The 24,505-nt window shown below is 41.1% G+C and overlaps 1 protein-coding gene across 2 annotated transcripts in view; it reads left to right on the top strand.

Annotated features, from left to right (window-relative positions):
* Window positions 1–24,505, top strand: part of PYGL (glycogen phosphorylase L) — a 53,979-nt gene that overhangs the window by 3,809 nt on the left and 25,665 nt on the right. For both annotated transcript variants that reach the window (XM_052647416.1, XM_052647415.1), the window contains exons 2-8: window positions 1,224–1,325; window positions 4,597–4,675; window positions 6,827–6,930; window positions 15,453–15,584; window positions 20,152–20,263; window positions 20,787–20,869; window positions 24,060–24,203. In XM_052647416.1, coding sequence (XP_052503376.1) covers window positions 1,224–1,325; window positions 4,597–4,675; window positions 6,827–6,930; window positions 15,453–15,584; window positions 20,152–20,263; window positions 20,787–20,869; window positions 24,060–24,203 — 756 coding nt within the window. The remainder of the gene's footprint in view (window positions 1–1,223; window positions 1,326–4,596; window positions 4,676–6,826; window positions 6,931–15,452; window positions 15,585–20,151; window positions 20,264–20,786; window positions 20,870–24,059; window positions 24,204–24,505) is intronic.

Genomic DNA, 24,505 nt, shown 5'->3' with positions numbered 1-24,505 from the left:
TGATGTTACATAAATGGATGTTTGTGGCTTGAGAAACTCTTCCTTTTTGTGAGTGGTACCAGGGTACCAGTCATGGGGGTGAGTGGCAACTTGCACCTCTTTGGCCTGCATCTGCCTCCTTTTCCTAACTCACAAAGGTATCTAATAAACTAATGAGAGCCCTAATGATAGTATTATAGATATTCAAGCAACTTGGATAATAGTAATAATGATGTGCTCTGGAAAATAGTATTAAATGACATATCGACTATCCATAGGAGACTTCGAATTCAATTGTTTCATAAAATGAAAATGGGGAAAACTGAGATTTCTAAATTGACATTTTCTTATAACATTTTAAGTATATATGTGTAACTAATGAGTTAAATATTATAATAAGCATTCCTTATATTGAACTGTATTCATATTTTTTTTAGTGTTTTCTGCTTGACCAAATCCTTTTTAAGAGGGTGATAAAGTTAATGATCCTTTTTTTAAATTAGTAAACTGTACTTATAGTTTAGGATTTTAGTAATGTATGAGCTTTGCACCTTTCACTTTCAACTCCAGTTGTATTTACCTGGCTTTCACCATGTCAAAGGCAAATAGTTTCTAAGATGATAGAGAAGTGTCCCATTTCACTGAGAACAAACCCCAGTAACCTTGTTATTCAGAAGAAACTATTGTCAATTCATAGACTTTCTAGAGTAATTTTAATCCTAAAATATTTAATTATAATATTACTTGCACTAACAGTTAAGGACTACTTTGTAGCCAGTGGGTGTGTCTGAAAGGAGTTAAACTTTGTGTTTCTTGGATGACTTGAGGTACAGTCACAGCCAAGCCCACCTGACCATCATCCTAGAAACATTTTACAGATGAGTGATGAGCTATGTCATTCTGACCGCTGTTTACCCAAAACATACACTTTTTCATGAGGCTTGTGAATCAGAAGAAAAAACCCACAAAACACTGAATCTACTTAGTTGAATGAGTTTGCTTTCCCCCCCACCTCCTGGGAGTAAAAGGTATTTAAGTGTTACCAAAACCAGGGTAGAAGATGGTTTTTCCATTTTGTCAGTAGAGCTTTTCTTTAGCCCTTCATGCATCTATAGGCGTCTTGTCTGAACCTGAGTTAAAGTAGTCCTGCCTATTTGTTTTTTATTGATTACCTTGTGTTTTTATGTTGACAAGTAAGGTTGGCCTCGTAGCTGTTCACATGACATCATTTTTCTTTGTTTCAGAGGGTTTATTACCTCTCTTTGGAATTTTACATGGGCCGAACATTACAGAACACCATGATCAACCTTGGCCTGCAGAATGCCTGTGACGAGGCCATCTACCAGGTACATTATCTCTGTATTTCTCTCATTCTCTCCCTTTAAATTTCAGGTTCAACTCAGGAACCTTGGGGAGAGATCATCCTCCCTAAAAGAAAGAAAAAAATAAGATGAAAAATTGTTTCTGTAGACATGGCTGTTACAAACTATTACAAATGTACACTATATTACTACTGATCTCTGGTTTAAGAGGAACACAGTTAGAGAACTAGTTTTGCCCCATGAGAATTTCATTCTGCAATCAGTTTTTGACAGCATTCCACAACAAATTGCGGTTTAGAAATTTGCATCTGAACAGCCTTTAAAGAGTACTTGAGTCCCTGCTGTCAGAATCACAAGCTTTTCTTTGGACTCCTATCTACTTTTTAAAAATGATCAAAATTTGACTGTTCTTTGTATATCAAGACATTATCTGAAATTAATAAGCTTTTAAAATTCTGTTGTCATACTTTCTCCATTGCTTCATGAGATGTAAAAATACACTTCCTCTTTAAATGAGAAGCTTGAGGTCTTGAACCTGACGTGCTAATTTGTTTGTATGAACATATTTAACTGGTCCTCTCCTGACCTTCAAGTATATTCTTACCAAAAATAGTCATTAACTTTTCTGATGTGGTTGATGGGAGGAATGTGTATTTGCAAAGATGCACTCTAGATGAGAGACTGTTTAAATTGCTTTTGTCCTGGCATGGGGTTGCTGTCCCCTCATGTGGACAGCTGCTTGTCACTAGGGCTGTTTTCCTTCGTGTGGGTTTAGCAGAGCATTCCGTGTCAAAGAACAATTGCAGCTCCTCTTTGCTTCCCTTTTCTTTGCTTCCCTTGATATCAGCTGAAAAAATATACTTCCTTTGGACCAGAATCCAACCAGGTGGGATGAAGTTACTCCTTGCTCAAGGAGTATAGCCTACTCTAGACTCAAATGTTTAAGAATGTTACAAATCCTAAGCACTAACCCTAACCCTAATTATTAGGGTATTAGCAGTTGGCGTCACAGGGACCCCAGTACTCCAGTGAACCGGGAGCAAATTTGAAAGCCCTTTTAACAATGAATAGAGGCAGATCCATTTTTGAACTCTTTAGAAGATGCAGTTATCAAGACTTGTACCAGAAAGCAACTTTTGATATAAAGATAGGAATTCAAATTGGTAACCAGCCCCATGGCAACTGGGGTATCCACTTTAAGCATGCATTTTTAAGTGTGTATATTATGTTTCCATGTAAAACAATATCTAATTTCATGGATTGCATCACTTTCAGATAAGAATGCAATCATTTCACAAAGGACCATCATTAGCCAGGCATGGGCTAGATTATTATCTAGTCAGCAGAGGACAGGTCTTTTAATTTATCTGATCATCAGTTTCCTCGTGATAAGATGAGCAGTCCAAAGTGATCTCTGCTGCTGCTGCTGCTGCTGCTAAGTCGCTTCAGTCGTGTCTGACTCTGTGCAACCCCAGAGACGGCAGCCCACCAGGCTCCCCCGTCCCTGGGATTCTCCAGGCAAGAACACTGGAGTGGGTTGCCATTTCCTTCTCCAATGCATGAAAGTGAAAAGTGAAAGTGAAGTCAGTCATGTCCGACTCTCATGGACTGCAGCCCACCAGGCTCCTCTGCCCATGGGATTTTCCAGGCAAGAGTACTGGAGTGGATTGCCATTGCCTTCTCCAAAAGCGATCTCTAGGACTACACAATTTTGATATGAGTCCATACTGCTGCTAGTGGCCTCTGGCTGTGTTGGTTCTAACACTTGAGGACAGAGAGCTGAGTGTCAACTAATTCCATCCATCCCCAAGGTTATAGATGCTCCTCAGCCTCTCACAGTCTCTCTCTTTCTTTCTTTTTTAAATTGAATATAGTTAATTTACAATATTGTGTTAGTTTCAAGTGTACAGCAAAGTGACAGATATATATATATATATATTCAGTTCAATTGCTCAGTCATGTCCAACTCTTTGCGACCCCATAGACTGCAGCACACCTGGCTTACCTGTCTATCACCAACTCCCAGAGCTTGCTCAAACTCATGTCCATTGAGTCAATGATGCCATCCAATCATCTCATCCTCTGCCGCCCCCCTTTTTAGATTCTTTTCTATTCTAGGCTATTACAAGATACTGAGTATAGCTCCCTGTGCTATACAGCAGGTCCTTGTTGCTTACCTATTTTATATGTAGTAGAGTGTGCATATGTTAATCCCAAACTCCTAACTTATCTTCCCCGCGACTGTTCCCTTACCATCTGTTATCTACCCCAGAGAGAAGTAGAGGATTTTAGGCCCATCCCAGCTGGACCACCGGACTGAGGTTTCCCTGACTGCAGTCTGGCCCCAGATCTTACAGGCAGTAACTCACTAACTGGTTTTGGGTTAACAACCTTTGACCTCAGTGAGTAAATACGTTGTGGTCATGAAAAGATGAACTTTAGTCCATCCCAGAGAATCTGACCTCATATTTTTCCGTAATTTTCCAATTTAGTCCAGGTAGTGTGGACTTAGTACTAGACTGTTTCTGAGGTTTTACCCTGACAACAAAAAAATAACTAAGAAATAGTAATAGCCAATATTTATTGAGGAATATCTACCCAGGAATCATTCTGAGTGCTTTGTTTGTATAATCTCATTTAATTCACAGTCCTAAATGAAACAGATACTATTGTCATTGTTTTATTTTAGTTGCTAAGACGTGTCCAACTCTTTGCGACCCTGTGGACGGCAGCCCGCCAGACCCCTCTGTCCACGGAATTTCCCAGGCAAAAATACTAGAGTGGGTTGCTATTTCCTTCTCCAACAGATGCTATTATCCTCATTTTATTTTAATTTTTTTTTTTTAGTTTTATTATTTTTCTTTTGGTTGTATGGCACAGTTTGCAGGATCTTGGTTCCCCCACCAGCCCCCCCTTCTAGGCCCCTGGCAATAGAAGCATGGAGTCTTAACCACTGGACTGCCCCCATGTCCTCATTTTTAAACAGGAGATAAAAGTCATAGGGAGATTTAGTGCCTTGCCCAGGGTCATGTAACTAATAAATAACAGAGTCGTAATGGATATTTAGAGCCCATACTCTTCTCCAGCCTGCGGCTGTGCCCTCACGGACAGTCTGCATCTTCCGTCACCAGCATCTGCAGGGGTTATCTGATGTCAGTTCTAGCACTGACAGACCTGGAAGGATTGAGTTCACAGATGGACCTCGATGCCCAAGCCAGAGCTGCAGGACATGACTGCTCTCTCTGAAGTGGCCTGTTTGTATCCACGTTCAATGTTGTTTTCCTTTCATCCCCAGCTTGGATTGGATATGGAGGAGTTAGAAGAAGTTGAAGAAGATGCTGGGCTTGGCAATGGTGGTCTTGGGAGGCTTGCTGGTAAGAGACATTGTGAATGTGCTGTGTTGTCTGGCTATTGACACCTTCTCAGATGCCACGCACGACTATTCCTATAGAATCAGCAGACTGTCTAGGAGAAGTGCAAGGTGTGACCTAGTAGTAGATGTATTTGTTTTTGGCTCTGCACTGTGGTTTGACCAGCAAATCCCATGGACAGAGGAGCCTGGTAGGCTGCAGTCCATGGGGTCGCTAGGAGTTGGACACGACTGAGCGACTTCACTTTCACTTTTCACTGTCGTGCTTTGGAGAAGGAAATGGCAACCCACTCCAGTGTTCTTGCCTGGAGAATCCCAGGGACGGGGGAGCCTGGTGGGCTGCCATCTCTGGGGTCACACAGAGTCGGACACGACTAAAGCAACTTAGCAGCAGCAGCAGCAGCAGACAGACAGTAGAGAAAGGAACTTGAACAAAAGAGACATTGCTTAAAAAGTTTGGCGACATTGCTTCAAACCCCAAAGCTAACCAGATGCTTCCTGTGCCCTGAAGGGTTTCCACAGTGGCCCCTTCACTTCACTGTTCACAACTGCTCAATTCACATACTTGTGTGGTAGGACCTAAGTTGTTTAGCCCTTGTGTTACCATCTTGTGCATTGGACAGTTTGCTTTTTGATTGACTAGTGGGCAGTGATACACTTGTTATACTATTCAATTCAGTTCAGTTCATTTCAGTCGCTCAGTCATGTCTGACTCTTTGTGACCCCTTGAATCACAGCATGCCAGGCCTCCCTGTCCATCACCAACTCCCGGAATTCACTCAAACTCATGTCCATCGAATCTGTGATGCCATCCAGCCATCTCATCCTCTGTCGTCCCCTTTTCCTCCTTCCCCCAATCCCTTCCAGCATCAGAGTCTTTTTCAATGAGTCAACTCTTCACATGATTGGTTCAATTTAATTAATGAATATCCCTTTTTGTATGGATTCAGTTTGAGTTTTTAATCCAGAAATTATTTTTCAACAAATATAGAGGAAAATATTAAAAATATAATACCAATAGCATTAAATTTAAAATACGCATCCTGGACTTCCCTGGTGGTCCAGTGGTTAGAAATTTGCCTGCCAATGCAAGGGACACAGGTTTGATTCCGGGTCCAGGAAGATCCTATGCACCATGAGGCAACCAAGCCTGTGCACAACTACTGAGCCTGCACTCTAGGACCCTTGTGCCACAAGAGAAGGCACTGCAATGAGAAGCCTTGTTCACCACTACTAGAGAGTAGCCCCTGCTTACCACAACTAGAGAAAGCCTGAGTGCAGCAACACAGAACCAAAAATAAAATAAGTTAAAAAGAAATTCAGCCAACAAGGCCGTATATTATCACAGAACAGCTCTAGAGGTTGGCCATTCCAAGGTTTATTTATTCCACAGCACAGTTCAGTCAGGACTCTGCATCTCTGTGGTTCTTTTGACTTTTCATGGAAAAAAGACAGCAGCAGTAAGGAGACTCTTTAACTGTACCCAGCAGACCTCCTAGCAGCTCTCATTGGGTAGAATGACTCATCGTATGCTAAGGCCAAAACCAAAACTGGTGAAGGACATAGAATTACCATGAAGAATCTAGTCAAGAATTACTTGACTAGCCTAGAAGTTTAGTCAAGCAATATTCACTTCCAGGTCCAGCCTCCCTGAAGCATAACCTGGTATGTGAACAACACTGGAATTCCATTAGCCAGAAGGAGAGTCTGCCACAGATGTCCCAGTCGGTCAGACGGGTCACATGTAAATTATACATGTCTTTTCAAGCAAGGGGGCATGGAGACAGGTTTCCCTAGAAAGGGCAGTGCAAGAGACAAGAACATGTCTAACACAGACCAGTTTCCTTAGCTATTCTCAAATGGAATGCCAACATGTACGTAGTAGTAGTTTCTAGACTGTGAGATAATAAATGATGTTTGTTTTCTTCTTTATGCATTTTTGTATTTTCTAACTTTTCTATGGTATTTATTTTATTATAATTGGGGAAATGTGACTTTAAAAAATTAATACTCACTGTGCAGCAGTCTCTGTGCTTTAAAATACAAATATGGTTTCTCATAGAAAAATGTTTTGTGGCTGCCATTTTTTTAGAGAAAGACACATTTTTACTTACCTTGATAACTCTGTCTTTTGCTTGTGCTCGGTTTAATTTAGCCTGCTTCCTGGATTCCATGGCAACTCTGGGGCTTGCAGCTTATGGATATGGCATCCGATATGAATATGGAATCTTCAATCAGAAGATTCGAGATGGATGGCAGGTATGTGACTCATATTTTTTTAATTTTGTCAGTAAAATTTTGCCTTGATGTTCTGGATGATTTATAATTTACAGAATTTAACAGAGGGTATTACTAATTTCTGTAGCATTTGATGAATTCTGTCAGTCTTCCCACTTTGCTCCGCATGTAAGCTCCCTAAAAGCTGAGAGTCTGCAAGTATCACCAGTATCCTTCACCACCAGACCTATAGCATCTTTTACAGTGCCAGACTCATAGGGATGCTATGAAGATACTTATCACTGAGTACCTGAATGCAGACCACCTGTAATGGGCAATGTCCTATCTCTGCAGCATGCAAAATGGAGGAGCATGTCTTTTGACTCATGATCTTTCCCAATAGCCCTTGAAGGTAGGAAGCATGTCACCATTTTTGTAGGTGAGAAAACTGAGGCTCTTAAGAGGTGAAGTCACCTCAGATCACACTTTTGGTAAATCTGCATCCCCAGATTTCCCAGTCACAATCAGTATTCTTTTCTACATGCAGAGTCTTGCCCTCTTTAGTATGCCTTTTTTGTTCAGTCACTCAGTTGTGTCCAACTCTTTGTGACACCATGGACTGCAGCATGCCAGGCTTTCCTGTCTTTCACTATCTCCCAGAGGTTGCTCAAACTCACATCTTAATATGCCTGTCTTATTAGATATATAAACTCAGTTTTCTGCTTTTTTTTATATAAGATAACAGTAGGCAGCCTTGTTAACTATTACATCAAATAAATCTGGCACATATTTAATATGTGTAATTATAGTGCTCCATAGAAAATTGCACAAATAGTAATTAATCCATATAAATGACCCTCATTTTATTTTCATATAACCAAACCAGATTCTTAAGTATTTGTTTCTGTTTATCTTTAGTAATCCTTTGAGCTACAGTCATATAGCTGTCTGTGCACGGACAGTTTTCCTTGAGGTTAAATGTGATTTAGGCTTTCTCTTTCTCCCTATCCTTGTCTCATACCCATACCCCAAAGATACTGGATTTTCAAAAAAGCCTGACCTCTCTGAGCCCTTGTCAGAGTTCTAAGAGTCAGTCCAAAGGCAGTGCACTCAGGCATTGGGTTGGGGGACCTAGGCTAGAGCTAATCCCCAGGGAGGGGAAGGATGAGAAGCTGAGTGTCGTCACCATCTGCTTTTTCCTCCCTCAGTATTTGGACACTTTCTGGGCCAAAGAAAGTAGATACTAAAAGATTTGATTTGATGAGAGGTTGCATCAAGGAAAGTCCCAGAAGGAGAATATCAGAAACCTATTGAAAGACAAACTTCCAAATTTTGTTAAGGACCAGTGTATCTTCAGGGGCTTCCCTGGTGGGCTCAGTTGGTAAAGAATCTGCTTGCAAGTCAAGAGACTGCCTGCAATGCAGCAGACCTGAGTTCGATCCCTGGAGAAGGAAACGGCAAACCACTCCAATATTCCTGCCTTGGAAATCTCATGGACAGAGGAGCCTGGTGGGCTACAGTCTGTGGGGTTGCAAGAGTCTGACACAACTTAGCTACTAAACCACCACCACCAATGCATCTTCAATTCAGTTCAGTTCAGTCACTCAGTCGTGTCAGACTCTTTGCGATCCCATGAACCGCAGCATGCCAGGCCTCCCTATCCATCACCAACTGCCAGAGTCTACCCAAACCCATGTCCATTGAGTCAGTGATGCCATCCAACCATCTCATCCTCTGTTGTCCCCTTCTCCTCCTGCCCTCAATCTTTCCCAGCATCAGGGTCTTTTCCAATGAGTCAGCTCTTCACATCAGGTGGCCAAAGTATTGGAGTTTCAGCCTCAGCATCAGTCCTTCCAATGAACACCCAGGACTGGTCTCCTTTAGAAGGGACTGATTGGATCTCCTTGCAGTCCAAGGGACTCTCAAGAGTCTTCTCCAATACCACAGTTCAAAAGCATCAATTCTTCAGCGCTCAGCTTTCTTTATGGTCCAACTCTCACATCCATACCTGACTACTGAAAAAACCATAGCCTTGACTAAACGGACCTTTGTTGACAAAGTAATGTCTCTGCTTTTTAATATGCTGTCTAGGTTGGTCATAACTTTCTTTCCAAGGAGTAAGCATCTTTTAATTTCATGGCTGCAATCACCATCTGCAGTGATTTTGGAGCCCCAAAAAATAAAGTCAGCCACTGTTTCCACTGTTTCCCCATGTATTTGCCATGAAGTGATGGGACTGGTATCTTCAGCTACTCCTAAACCAATTAGAAGGCAGTATTGGGTAGGAAAAAACATTTGGGCTCTAATTTGAGATCTCATTTCTAATTTGAGGCCTAATTACAACTCATTACCCTTATGAGTTATGCTGCCTTCATTAGGTTACCTAACTTCTCTGAACCTGGGTTTTCTTGTCTGCAAAATAGAGATGCCAGCTTCCCAAAATTATGATAAAAATATGTAAAATGTCTTGCATACAAATAGGTACTCAATAATGTTAATTTTGCCTAATAAAAGGAAGATACTTTCACAAACTGTGGCATTGTATAATATGTTAATATAGCCATTGATATTATGTTTTTGATTAATTATAGTAAAATGGGAAATTGTTTATGTTAGTTGAAAAAAGGAGATATAGGATCATGTGAATAGTATGACCTATCCAAAGGAAACAAAGAAGATAAAATGCTAGGGAAAAAAAAATATATATATACATATCTCAAAGGTTCAGTAGTAATTAATTATCTCTGGGAAATAGGATTATGGGTGACTTTGACTATCCTTTTATTCTTCTACATGAGTCAGAGTCTATAAGAAATGTGTATTTTATAATCATAAAAAGTTATAAAAAATAACTGGCTACCTTCTACAATGAAGAAATCTAGGGTTACATGGTAAGAAGCCTAGCTTGGCGGGCATTTCCAGCAGGACCAAGATTTTAATACACCATAACCAAGCAATACATGGTATTCATTCTCAGTCTTTGTATCCTGTGTGATACTCATTATGCCCCACAATGTTTAAGGATTTTATTTTTTACTTTTCTATGAAAGATTTCTTTTTAAATTCAGCTGCTCAATCTCAAGAAAATTCTTTCAAGTGCATTTTCCCCAAAGTGTTATGAAAGACCACTCTGTTATTCACACCTTTGACCTTTGCTACCTTTAAATGGCCTTATTCCAGGAAACTTTCCCTTCTCTCCTGTGAGACCCAAGAAGTATACATCCCCAGTGTTTTAAGGGAAACAGAGAGACCAAATGGCTTTGGCTAGTCTTCAAAGCTAGCTTCACTATTATCCTTTATCACTTGTTTTAACTTGAAAATGAGTCAGAAAGGCACCTAATTTTATCTACCATAGCAATTGCTCACTGGGATGGCATTTTAAAGAGCAAAGATAAAATACATCATACCATAAAAAAGAAACTATTTCCATTAAAAAAAAAAATATATATATATATACATATATCTTTCAGGAAAGCAACATGCTTTTTCAGCCCATGGTCACTCCCCGACTCACATCAGCTACAAGGTTGCTCATACCATAGAAAAGGCTGATGAAAATTGCACAGGCTAGGAAGATTTTTCGGAAAAGGCAATGGCACCACACTCCAGTACTCTTGCCTGGAAAATCCCATGGACGGTGACGGAGGAGCCTGGTAGGCTGCAGTCCATGGGGTCACTAAGTCGGACATGACTGAGCAATTTCACTTTCACTTTTCACTGTCATGCACTGGAGAAGGAAATGGCAACCCACTCCAGTGTTCATGCCTGGAGTATCCAAGGGATGGGGGAGCCTGGTGGGCTGCCGTCTATGGGGTCACACAGAGTCGGACACAACTGAAGCGACTTAGCAGCAGCAGCAGCAGCAGGAAGATTTTTAAAGGGTGATGGACTTTCAGTTTTTGAAGGCGCTCTTCAAGGAAGATTTGCAGCAACAAAGTGTTCTTTGTGAACTCCACCCTGCCCTCAAAGAAAATAATTTTATTGCTAAAATGCTTGACCTACCTTGAACTCTACTGGGGATCATACAAACCTTATCAGGAATAGTTCTCTGAAAATGACTGGACGCTGGGAGGGAAAGGGGGAAAGACAATTGCGACAGCCTCACATTAAAAGTTTAACGTGCTAAAGTTCTGGGTGGAAAAGTATGCTGGCAGTAGAAATCTCAGAGTTGAATCGAGCCATCTGCTGGAACCTTCTGTCTCTTAGAGCCCGTGACCAGCCTGCTCTGACTAGCCATGCACAGTTCACATTTCCCAGCAAGCTTCCTGTGGCCTTTGTTGAGTTCTCGGTGTTCCCCAGAAACATTTTTCAGTGATTGATTTCATCAGACAGCAAAGTTTGTTGACACCACCTGATTTTTACTCACTGGTTCTTCATGTCCTGTGTAGCCCACAATTGAGAGGAAAAGCATATCTTAATATTCAATCACTGACTGAGACCCTGAGCTGACCTCTGCTTCCAAGCTGGCAGGAATAGATTCCATTGAGTAATTTCTCTAGGAAGATGCCAGATCCAGCTGCCACACACTCCTCACCCCTACCCAGAGGGGAACTTTGCTCCCCACTCCAAGTCTTCTGCTTGCTTTATCTCAGCTCCTTTTCATCTGGGATGTTCAAATCCAAACAGCCCACTTGGATATAAATGAAAGCTCTCCTCCCATCTGGCCCCTGCTCTTCATATGTCTCCGCAAGCTGGTGCGTTCAGGGATCACTGGCTACGTGGAAATCTAAATTTACAGGCTAATTTGTTGGAAGGAAGCAGGATAGAGGAGGTTTATCACTACCCCACAGCCTTTGTGGATTGGGTGGGGGGCAGTTCTCTCTTTCTCTCCTGATCTGCTCATACCAGCTTGTGTTTATGAAACATCTATGCTTCAATTTACCTTAAAAAACAAGCTTTGTATAATTGAGGGTATTATTGACAGATTCCTTGCCAAAATCAAGAAGAAACTCAATAAAAAATAGCAAGCTAGGAGTTCTATTCTCCTACAGAATGTGTTAAGTAACCCAGTGGAATTAAAATCAGCCATTATTTGCTGGGGAAAAATCAGACCAACACTGGATTGCACTGAGAGTGACTGGCTGACTAGTCAGTCCCTTATCACTTAACAGTGTGTCCTCAAAAGAGCAAATGCAGCCTCGGACTTGCACGGGAGGGGCTGGCAGTGGGAAGCCCGGAGTTCAGTTTCTCTTCTATGGGCATTTCATTCTGCTTGAGGGGAGAACAGTCTGAATCTGCTGCATTTATCAGCAGAAAATATGTTGTCCCCTTAACCTGTGCACATTTTTTGAGAGGAAAGCTGGTTCTGCCTCACTGTCCTCCTGGTTCATGTACAACGTGAAGGTGTATATTAACAAGAGTCCTGCATGCTGAAATGAGGCATCTAGGCCCTAAGGTTCATTCTTGTTACAGAGATTAGTGTTCACATTAATCAGTATTTGAAACCCAGAACCTGCCCCCTTGCCTAAGTGCAGCAAGAAGTGTTTTGTCATTAAGGATGTTTGATGCTTTGTGGATATTCTCATTTATTTTTCATCAAGTTTCTAGTTATTAATATGAGCTAGTGGGCTCTAACTTTACCAATCTCTTATCAACTGATAAAAATTCTGTCCTTTCCTTGTTAAATTTTCATTGTCTTTTTGTTGTTCTCTTTATGCCGGGGATAACGGAAGTCTCAGATCTGAATTATAGTTCCTGACTTTGTATCACCATGTAGCTCCTGGCTGCGCCATGTACCCAGTGTCTTCATGTTAAGCTGCAGACTTTTAAAGGCAAATACTGCCTGAGACTCTGCATTTGAACAGGATGCATTTTACTGATTAGCTCACATCTAGGCCCAGCCTTCCCTAGGCTTCCTCCTGCATTTGCTACATTCTCCTGTCTCCAGCAGACCTTCTATCTAAAGATGTTGTTTCTGTGAGTCCCCTCTTCATTCATCATGTTGCTCGTAGTTCCTGTTAATGGGCAGCTTACTGACATTCCCAATATAAAGTCATGATCAGTGTTTGAATAAATGGATATGTGTTAGCTTGTCTGGCTGTTGACATTAATGTTTTATCTAATATCTCAAAAGTTAGCTGTGTTTGTTCACCTCTCTCCACACTGCCTGGGGCAGACACTGAACTCATATGTAGGTGATCATGAAGCATCCAGTATTGTGTGATAATTCATAATTAATATCTCTTTAAACTAAAGGTGAGTTTTCTGTGAGGGAAGGGTGATGAAGCAAATAGGTAAAATAACCATATTTGGGGTAATCTCACTGACAAGAGAACTTTGTATTAAAAAACCTTAACCCTCCCTTCTTGCCAGAACACAATTCCATCTTTTAATATATATACAATATTTTGAAGTTTTCACTAATAATATCTTTAAAAATGTACCCCCCTCCCACCGTATGTTTGGTCATTATTTTGGTATTTTTATGTTTCTTTATAGAAAATAAAGTTTATTTGATGTCCAGGATGCCCTAAATACAAATTCTGATTTTAAAAATTATATAAGAAATGTTTTGTTATAAACTGACGTAACTGCATGGGTATACATTGAAATTATCAATAAAATAAATTCCTTACCTTGTTAATATGTGTTATTTTCAAAATGAACTGTAAGTAATAGTTCATTATCAGATCAAAATTACGTAAGGTTTAAATTAAACAAAGACTACAAAATGTAATGGTGTTCTGTTGGTGGGAATATAAATTGCTGCAGCCACTATGGGACCCAATGGACAATCCTTAAAAAACTAAAAAATAGAACTACCATATGTTCTAGCAATTCCATTCATGGGCATATATCTGGAAAAAGTGAAAACACTAATTCGAAAACATACATGTACCCCAATGTTCATAGCAGCACTATTTACAATTGTCAAGACATGGAAGCAGCCCAAGTGCCCATCAACAGATGCATGGATAATGATATGATATGTATATGCCATGAAATATTACTCAGCCATAAAAAAGAAATGCTGCCACTTGTATCATGGATGGATGTGGAGAATATTATGCTTACTATGCTTAGTGAAATAGGTCACACAGAGAAAGACAAATACAATATGTTATCACTTATATGTGGAATCTAAAAAATAATACAAATGAATGCATATGCAGAATAGATTCACAGAAATAGAAAACAAACTTGTGGTTACCAAATGGGAGAAGGAAGAGGAGAGGGACAAATTAGGGGTATGGGATTAACAAACTACTATGCATAAAACAGATAAGCAACAAAGATACACTGTATAGCACAGGAAATTATTTGGCCACCTCATGCGAAGAGTTGACTCATTGGAAAAGACTCTGATGCTGGGAGGGATTGGGGGCAAGAGGAGAAGGGGACGACAGAGGATGAGATGGCTGGATGGCATCACTGACTCAATGGACGTGAGTCTGAGTGAACTCTGGGATTTGGTGATGGACAGGGAGGCCTGGCGTGCTGCGATTCAAGGGGTCGCAAAGAGTCGGACATGACTGAGCGACCGAACTGAACTGAACTGAATGGAATATAATCTGCAAAAGCACTGTCACTATGCTGAACACCTGGAACTAACACAATATTGTAACTCAACTATACTTCAATTTTTTTTTAATGGAAAAAAAAAAGTTATAGTGTTCTGTACCTGTACTCAAATAAGGGAGCTTTCTATGAGTAGCTTTTCTCCACTGATTCTGTGCTTTCTAGGCACAAAGCTCTTGACAGAAAATCATGATGTAGGACCCATCAGGTCCAGGTATCCAACAGTAAACACCACTGGGAGGCCTCTCTTTCCCTCAAGCTAGACAGTTGGCTTCCCAGATTATTAAGGCACAGGCTTTAGAACCCACAGTTCAGTTCAGTTCTGTCACTCAGTCGAGTCTGACTCTTTGTGACCCCATGGACTGCAGCAAAACAGGCCTCCCTGTCCATCACCAACTCCTGGAGCTTGTTCAAACTCGTGTCCATCAAGTTGGTGATGCCATCCAACCATCTCATCCTCTGTCGTCCCCTTCTCCTCCTGCCTTCAATCTTTCGCAGCATCAGGGTCTTTTCCAATGAGTCAGGCCAGCATCAGGTGGCCAAAGTATTGGAGCTTCAGCTTCAGCATCAGTCTTTCCAATGAATATTCGGGATTAATTTCCTTTAGGACTGACTGGTTTGGTCTCCTTGAATTCCAAGGGACTCTCAAGAGTCTTCTCCAACACCACAGTTCAAAAGCATCAATTCTTCAACTGATGAACCCACAGACCTACCGTCAAATCTTATCTGCATCATTCACTGCCCATGCAACTTTGAGCAATTATAGTTCCCTTTAAAAAGGGAGAAGCTGTAAGTTCCCTCCTATAGGATTGCTATGGGGATTAAACACAATAATACATATATAAAACGTTTAGAGCAATATTACCAAGTATTGTTGATTTAGGCTGTATGATAATAACAAAGATGAATTGAGGTTGACAGAACCAACATCTTTCTTGCCAAAGCAGTACTAAGTTAATCCAGTCAAAAATATTTTTGATTTGCTATAACTGAAGGGTAGGTCTACATCTCCTGAAAAACAATTATAAGCCATGTCCTTTTTGCAGATAGAAGAGGCAGATGATTGGCTCAGGCATGGAAACCCCTGGGAGAAGGCCCGCCCTGAGTTCATGCTGCCTGTTCACTTCTATGGAAGAGTAGAGCACACAGAGGCCGGGACCAAATGGATCGACACCCAGGTATTTCAAGAGTCCTCACACTGAGCGTTGTATAGAGGACAACACAGTATGATGTGTATATGGTATTCAGTATAGTGTATTGTATATTGAATAACAATGTATTTTTATAAATAAATGGGTTACTTCTCTTGGTGAAACCCACTCATTTTGGAGACCAGGGTGCTGAGGTCAAGAGAGAAGTGACTTCCCTAAGGTCAAGTGACTTACCAGAGTCATTTCATCATCTACTTTATCAGAGATTAATCAGTTCCATAATCCCAGCATGCTTAGCTCTCTAGTTTTACATACCGTTGTTGAAACCAAGAGTGAATAAAGTTAAATGTCATTCCTCACACCACTGCCATATGTACATTGACTTTTAAATTCTAAGGGGTAAATATTTTAAAATTGAAGTATTTATTCAATGGATTACCAAAAAATTTCATTACAAACTCAAGAAAAACAATGTAAAATATTGCAAAATGCATGCTGTTATTATGTGCCAGATCACTGCTAGAGAAATAATGCTGGTGTCAATCCAAGTGGACTTAATTCCTGGACGTGTATTTATCCTGCCCCTAGCCCGAGGGCAGGAAGGGGCAGATCCTGCCCCAGCCCCAGCATTCCCAGCATGCCAATTGCAGGAGACATAAGAGGCTCAGGTTTCCTGTTTGATCCCTGGGTCAAGAAGATCCCCTGGAGGAGGAAATGGCAACCTACTCCAGTATTCGTGCCTGGAGAATCCCATGGACAGAGGAGCCTGGCAGGCTATAGTTCATAGAGTCACAAAGAGTCAGACATCACTGAAGCAACTTAGCATGCACACACAAAGAGTAGAGTGTTACCCTGTTACTGAACAATTTATTTTTCAGCCCCTTCAGTGGAGGAGCTGTGCTTTGCTGTCCTCATACTTCCTGATAAAAAAGCCCTAAGCACTATATTGATTCTTCCAATCCATGAACATGGTATATTTCTCCATCTATTAGTGTCCTCTTTGATTTCTTTCATCAGTGTTTTATAGTTTTCTCTATATAGGTCTTTAGTTTCTTTGGGTAGATATATTCCTAAGTATTTTATTCTTTTCGTTGCAATGGTGAATGGAATTGTTTCCTTAATTTCTTTTTCTACTTTCTCATTATTAGTGTATAGGAATGCAAGGGATTTCTGCGTGTTGATTTTATATCCTGCAACTTTACTATATTCATTGATGAGCTCTAGTAATTTTCTGGTGGAGTCTTTAGGGTTTTCCATGTAGAGGATCATGTCATCTGCAAACAGTGAGAGTTTGACTTCTTCTTTTCCAATTTGGATTCCTTTTATTTCTTTTTCTGCTCTGATTGCTGTGGCCAAAACTTCCAGAACTATGTTGAATAGTAGCGGTGAAAATCTGCAAGCAATAAATGCTGGAGAGGGTGTGGAGAAAAGGGAACCCTCCTACACTGTTGGTGGGAATGCAAACTAGTACAGCCACTATGGAGAACAGTGTGGAGATTCCTTAAAAAACTGGAAATAGAACTGCCTTATGACCCAGCAATCCCACTGCTGGGCATACACACCGAGGAAACCAGAATTGAAAGAGACACATGTACCCCAATGTTCATCGCAGCACTGTTTATAATAGCCAGGACATGGAAACAACCTAGATGTCCATCAGCAGATGAATGGATAAGAAAGCTGTGGTACATATACACAATGGAGTATTACTCAGCCGTTAAAAAGAATTCATTTGAATCAGTTCTGATGAGATGGATGAAACTGGAGCCGATTATACAGAGTGAAGTAAGCCAGAAAGAAAAACACCAATACAGTATACTAACACATATATATGGAATTTAGAAAGATGGCAATGACGACTCTGTATGCAAGACAGGAAAAAAGACACAGCTGTGTATAACGGACTTTTGGACTCAGAGGGAGAGGGAGAGGGTGGGATGATTTGGGAGAATGGCATTCTATCATGCATACTATCATGTAAGAATTGAATCGCCAGTCTGTCTGACGCAGGATACAGCATGCTTGGGGCTGGTGCATGGGGATGACCCACAGAGATGTTATGGGCAGGGAGGTGGGAGGGGGGTTCATGTTTGGGAACACATGTAAGAATTAAAGATTTTAAAATTAAAAAAATAAAAATAAAAAAATAATAATTAAAAAAAAAAAAGCCCTAAGCACTGTTGGACTGCATTGTCCAGTCAGGAGGCTCCACTTGAGATACTTGTTTAGTAAATATAGTCTTAAGCCAGAAGAGATGTCTCATTGGCCATTCTTTAAAAGCTTAAAGAAAATAGTAAAGACCAGGGAAATGGTCTTTGTTATATAGCAAAATCAGGGGCAAAACTCAGTCTTGTAATGCTACATTCAGTTGGTTTGTGGACTAATCTTCATAAATAAATGCTTCATTTTATCTTAGAAGAATCAAGACCCATGTTATAGCAGACTTTTAAACTAATGCTTTATTCTGCTAAAAGTAGGACTTTTTTAAAAAATCTTTTTTTTTTTGCAGCATATGAAGTAATGGATTAGAAGCTAAAATAGGTCATTATATATAATGATATAAGGAATAACAATATGGTGATTTCAAGATATTTCCTTATATCTCCTCCACTTCTATTTTGGTCAAACAATAGACCACAGTCTGAGTTACAGTTGTTTACAAATATGATCAGGAAAACTGCAACAAATCAATTGCTAATATGCCCAAAGAATTCTCACATGTTTTGAGTATTAAACTAGCAAGGGTTTGATGTCTAAAACTTCCAGGCTTCTGATCTATTTACATGTATGCAGTTTACACATTCAATCCTAGAAGCATTCTGTTTACTCCGTAGGTCCCACTGATAACCTTATGATGACCTGATGATGTATTTACAAAGTGCCTCTAGACAGTTTCATAATCTATCTAAAAATCCAGTTGGGAAGAGTGTATTTTTCTGTGCCCACAAAGGCAAGGTTATGGGGCAGATGTAATAAAGAGTGAGCTCACCCTTCTCGTGCAGAACTTTATGGATTGATGCTATTGCCTGATCAGCCCCCAGATTTGTAACTAGTGAGGTCAGAGAGCATGAAGTCATGGTGTGTGCCTGTTTGAGGGCTTCCAGCAAATTGAACTGTCTGTGTCATTATTGTGTCAGTTCAGGTCCTCAGGGAAGCAGACGGCAGGGAGGATTAGAAGTGCAAGTGACCTATTGCAGAAATGCTATGAAAAATTAGGGGGAAGGGGACAAGAGGAGGGGGAATTCGTTCAGACTGCACAGGTGTGACACCTGTGAAGAGAGAGGGAAAGAAGGATTTCTCAGGAAGAGCCTCACACTGCACCACAGCTCTGAGCGAGTGCTCAGGCTCCTGACGGGGGTCCCGGCTCTCCTGCTCCCACCACCACGAGAGCATCCCGGAGAAGGTGCAGCCCATGTCAGCTCCGAGGTGGCGATTTCTCCCCAAAGTTCTCTAAAGAGACTTCCGAGCCATGCGCTTCCCCAGCTGCCTCAGTTATGCTGCCAGGGTCAGGAAGATGAGTCATGTTTGAATCCGGCCTCAGTCCCACTCTGTAAATGACTTCCTGATTGATCACAGCTTGCTTTAAGAATCTCCAGAGACCTTAATTTCCTAGTAAAAGATATTCAAGTCGGTGTGATTTGTTACTCTATGATAATGATGTTCATGAAAGTATGACTGAATGTATGTCATTGATATAGACTAAAGTCCTTCATTCGTTTATAATTGAGCAGACCAAATTAAAGAGATCTGTGGTTAGCTTTCAACACTACCACTGTCTGTGACCTTGGGTAGGTGACGTCTCAGCCTCGTTCCCCTCGTATCCGAAATGAGTAAGTTGCACTAAACGATCTCTAGCGTCCACCAATTCAACCATTCTGTCATTCCCCTTCCTCAGAGATTGACTCTGATGAGGCAGGAATAGAAGTGTCTTTTCTCACAAAAATTTTAAAGTCGTGTAAAACACAGTTCATCTTCCTGTTCTTTATTTCCATGACCATCACAAATATTGAGCTAAATTTTCCAAAGCTCACCTCTTAGACCCGTCTCAGCTAATTATCAGCTGATTTGTTAGATCACTAAAATAACTCTTCTTCATGCAACTGTGAAAACTCTAGCATAGCATTTTAAACATGATATGTCATGTTTATCTTCATACATTTCCTATTTCATTGATTTTTCACCATATTTGAAATCACATCATTGAATAACCAACATGAAACTTATCCTGATTACTATTCTTAATGGGTATAGATTCACATTTGCTACTTTGCACATCATACTTTGTTATTCTTAGAGCAATGGCTTGATCTGAAATGCAAAAGATTTGCATCCAGATCAGGGCAAAGGACACAAATGGAAGTCAACATGAAACTGATAGAGAGGTCCATCTGTCTGGGTCGTTCCAGCCATTCAGATTGTTCCAGTGCGAGGAGGACACTCCAGCCCTGGGAGCCTCATCTTGGTTTAGGGATCATACGATCTGAGTTGGTGATGGAGCCAGGAAACAAATCCCCATTGCTGTCTCCCAGCTCTGTGCAACCTACATCCTCCTATGTGGGCAACAGTGAGCAGCTGCTTTGGTTTCACCCCACAGGTGGTCCTGGCCCTTCCATATGACACCCCAGTGCCTGGGTATCTGAACAACACCGTCAACACCATGCGGCTCTGGTCTGCTCGGGCGCCCAATGACTTTAACCTCAGAGACTGTGAGTACAGCATGGGCTCGTGTGTCTTTAATCTTTTTCTTTACCAATTAGAACGAAAGTGAGCTGAGTTTCTGATATGAACTCTTTAGTGACTAAGCATTTTATGGAGCAGTTATGGAGAACATGGTTAAAGCAGTCCTTCAGTCTGACCTTCATAGACTCTCCTGTGAATGAGAGCTTGAAGTTTTGCTGAAATCCTTTTGAATTTTTAGGAATTTTAGGAACCCCACATGGCAGAAGGTCCCCAGCCTCTGGGCCATGGACCAGTACCTTCTGTCAGATCAATAGTGGCATTAGATTAGAAATAAAATCCACACTAAATGTAATGTGCTTAAATCATCCCAAACCACCCCCCCCCCCCCAAGTCCATGGAGAAATTGTCTTCCACAAAATCAGTCCCTGGTCCCAAAATGTTGGGGTATTCAACAAGCAGGGTATTCAGCAAGCATCAGATGAGATCATGAGGGTTCTGAAGACAGCAGCTGGCCTGTCTGTTTATTGATTTTTCTAACATTTCCTTCAGTTAATGTTGGAGACTACATTCAGGCCGTGCTGGACCGGAATCTGGCCGAGAACATCTCCCGGGTCCTCTATCCCAATGATAATGTGAGTGGTCAAGCTGGCTTTCTCAGTGGAAACAGAAGTGGCTTATTTCACAAGTGCCTATTCAGTAGCCATAAAGCACATATTTGATAATGTTTTTCTTCCTGTCAGTGAGGAATAATCTCCATATCGCATCCTGCATTGTCTAGATTTCCCCTCCTGTCCTAGTAAGGAAAACAACTTTGTACAGTTCATGAAATCAGAACTGGTGTTTCACCCATCCTTATTTGGGAGGCTCTGTCCATGTATTTCAAAACAAAATCTGGATATAAACGATGAGGTGCAGCTGGGACAAAGCACTTCTTCCTTTCCAAACAGGAGTTTCATCCTCGTCATCAGAAGCCTGTGGAAGGGTCCTGCCTGTCCTCTTCCCCTCACTCATGGGTCTCCTCTGCCCCTTTGCCCTCAGGAGAGGTGGGGGTCATGGACCTCAGAACAGACCCAGGAGCAGACATTTGTTTCTTATGCCACCGGTTTATCTTGTTAAACTTTTTCTTACAGGTGATCATTCCTGTTGCTGTTGTTCGGTTACCCTGTCATGTCCGACTCTTTGCATCCCCATGGACTGCAGCACATGGACTGCAGACCGTTTCTAAATTTACACTAAAAATAACTTAGTTAAAAAAAAAAACCACTTGAGACTGAATCTCAAATGACTACTATCAACTCTTAGTGGACTTAAATGTACTTAGCTCTAACTTCTCTATGAGTAAAATAATTTTCTGTAAGCTATAATGATTTTTTTTAAGTAATAATCTCAAAAAATAAATAAATAAAGTAATAATCTCAGAAGCAACCAAACTAGTAGTCTGCTCCACCAAGATGCCACAAAATAAGGATCTTGGGGACTAGGACATAAATGGTCCTAAGACTAGATATCCACTTGCTGTTAAACCTGTCTCCAAGGAGGAGTAAGTGGATTTGCTGCAGCATTATCAGGAACTTAATGGTATATGTTATTTTTTATTTGGGAGAAACAATGTAACTTCAGTACATTTCAGAGGAATCTGCCCTAGAGGCGGGCATGGCAACCCACTCCAGTATTCTTGCCTGGAGAATTCTCGTGAACAGAGGAGCCTGGTGGACTCGGGTCACAAAGAGTCGAACATGACTGAGCGACCAAGCACAGCACACAGTCTCTCAACATAATCACATGGTAATTTTCACTAGCTCTTCAATTAGTGTTTGCATTATTATGACCTGTCAACACTACAGACAGCTGATCTATGCCCATCCATATCTTCATGTCATTATTTTTCCTTTCTGTAAAAAGTTTTTGTTTTTCCTGGAGTTGATGCTTGTTTTGTTGGCTTGGTTTTCTGAGTACTTTGCCCTAACCTATCCTATATTCTACCAAAGTTGTAGAAATTTCCCCTCAATATATTCAAACACCTTCAGTATTCTGTTGACTCGGTCTTTCTGAAGTCCCTTCTGGATCTCTCCTGGTTGGCTGCTCCACTGGCATCTTTGGAGGGACTTTCCCACCGTTCTAAGGACCTCCGTGCTCTTACGCTCTCTGAGGTCATTTGTTTCCAGGATCCCACGTTTTCTTTTTGCTTGTTTGATCCCTCGTTTGGATAGTACACATGCTTAGGGCTTCCTGGGAAAGGGTGTATGTGAGGCCAATTTTTTTGAGACCTTTCATGTTGAAAGAGGTCTTTTTTTGCCCTCACATTGGTAGTTTGCCTGGATATCAAAGACACAAAGATTTTTTTTTTAATCTAGTTTTTGATGTTGCTAAAAAATGCAGTGCAATTTGAATTCTTGATCTGTTGTTTGTATTCTGCTTTTTTCCCCTTTGGAAGCTTCTAGTTTCCCTCTTCCTCTCCTTCTATCCCCCTCTAAACCCCCTATCTCCAAGTGTACTAAAATGTACTGAAAGTTTTTTTTAGAGGGGGAGGTGCTTTGGTGTGAGTCTGTTTTCACTCCTCACGCCTGGGTACCGTTTCAGTCTGGGAACACAGGACTACAGCTCTCTGAGAAATGGTCTGGAATTATTAAACATCCTCAACTGGTTCTTTAATTTTCTTACCTTTTGTCTTTTATTTATCATCTCTGTCTTCCTACTCACCTTATGGGCAGTCACAACTCTCTCAATCTGTTTCATTTTGGCTATCATGTTTTAATTTTTGAGTAGTCTTTTTCTGCTCTAGATATTTTCTTAAAGCATCTTATTCTTATTTCTTGAATACAGTATCTAATCTATCTGAGTATATTATTGATAGTAGTCTTATAATCGTTCTTTAATCTCTGTTTCTTCTAAGTTAACTTTTATTATTTCAACATCTTTTGGAAGCTTTTCTTAGATGGCTAATGGCCCTTAAGTGCCCACTAAAAGAAAGAGGTACTGGCAAGCTTTGGGGAGCTCTGTACTTCTGGTTGGGATTTATCTATTCGGCTTCACTGTCCTATGGCCTGTTGGGGCCATTTCCTGGTGGAGCTCTGCATGTCCATGTCTTTAGTTTCTCTCTTCTGGGCAGGCCAGATTCCCTGGAGAAGATGCTTGCAGCTGTCTTCCTCGGTGGAATTAACACTAACTGCCTGTGTTCTCAAATTTGGTTGGGAGAAGAAGGCTGAAAGTACCAGCGTTCAGTACATACACTTTCACTGAACCCTCTTCCCCCATTTTAGTGTGAGATGGTACCCCTGCCTCCACCTGCACCTGCTCAACCATCTCCAGGGAATAGATCTCCACCTTCTGCCTGAGGTGGCAGAGGAGACTGTCATTTGAGGGAACTGGAGATGAGGTCTGAGGCCAACTGCTTCTTAGACTCTCAACTAACTTTTTACCCCCTCTTCATCCCTATGTCTAAAGGCACACAATGCTGACAGGTTCTGGGCCTTTGGGGAGCTTTGATGTGTACACTGGGCTGTTCCTTTGGCTTTTCCCCACTAGGTCAAGAGTCAGCTTTCCTGCATATTCTGGTTCAATTACCATTTATCCACCTGTTTTTCAGCTTCTAAAAAGTTGTTGCTGTTGTCTTCCCTCCATTCCCTTCATCCTTTATCAGTATGCCTTTCTAAAATCCTTACTGTCATTTTCATGGAGCTCCAGGAGGCTAATGCCTGGCCTTCAACCTGCCATCTTCCACCAGACATCCCCTAGATGTTATAGGCCCCTCAGCAGGCAATACCAGTCATGTTTTGGCCACTCCTAGTGTGAACTCTCTCACTCAATCTCTCTGGCTTGAAGTTTTTTGAAGGGAAGGAGCTAAGATTGAAGCAGGAGTATTTTGTGGTGGCTGCTACCTTGCAAGATGTCATCCGACGTTTCAAAGCCTCCAAGTTTGACTCCAGCAATAGTGCCGAAACTGCGTTTGATGCCTTCCCAGATCAGGCAAGTACTCAGTCTGAATGCAGGTGGGAATCACGGAGAGGATCAAGACTTCCATCAGACTTACTCATCAGCTGTCTCAGTGCTAAAAAATCAGAGTATCTGTATACAAAACAGAACAGACTCACAGACGTAGAAAACAAACTTGTGGTCACAAAAGCGGATGAGGGGAGACAAACTAGGACTATGGGATTAACAGATACACACTGCTATACATAAAACAGATAAGCTACCAGGATTTACAGTATAGCATGGGGAAATTACTTAATAGCTTGTAAGAACCTATAAAACAAATGTGTGTGTGT

This window comes from Budorcas taxicolor, chromosome 10, assembly GCF_023091745.1.
Source record: "Budorcas taxicolor isolate Tak-1 chromosome 10, Takin1.1, whole genome shotgun sequence".
NCBI classification, from domain to species: Eukaryota; Metazoa; Chordata; class Mammalia; order Artiodactyla; family Bovidae; genus Budorcas; species Budorcas taxicolor.
This window is presented reverse-complemented; position numbering and strand designations above follow the sequence as displayed.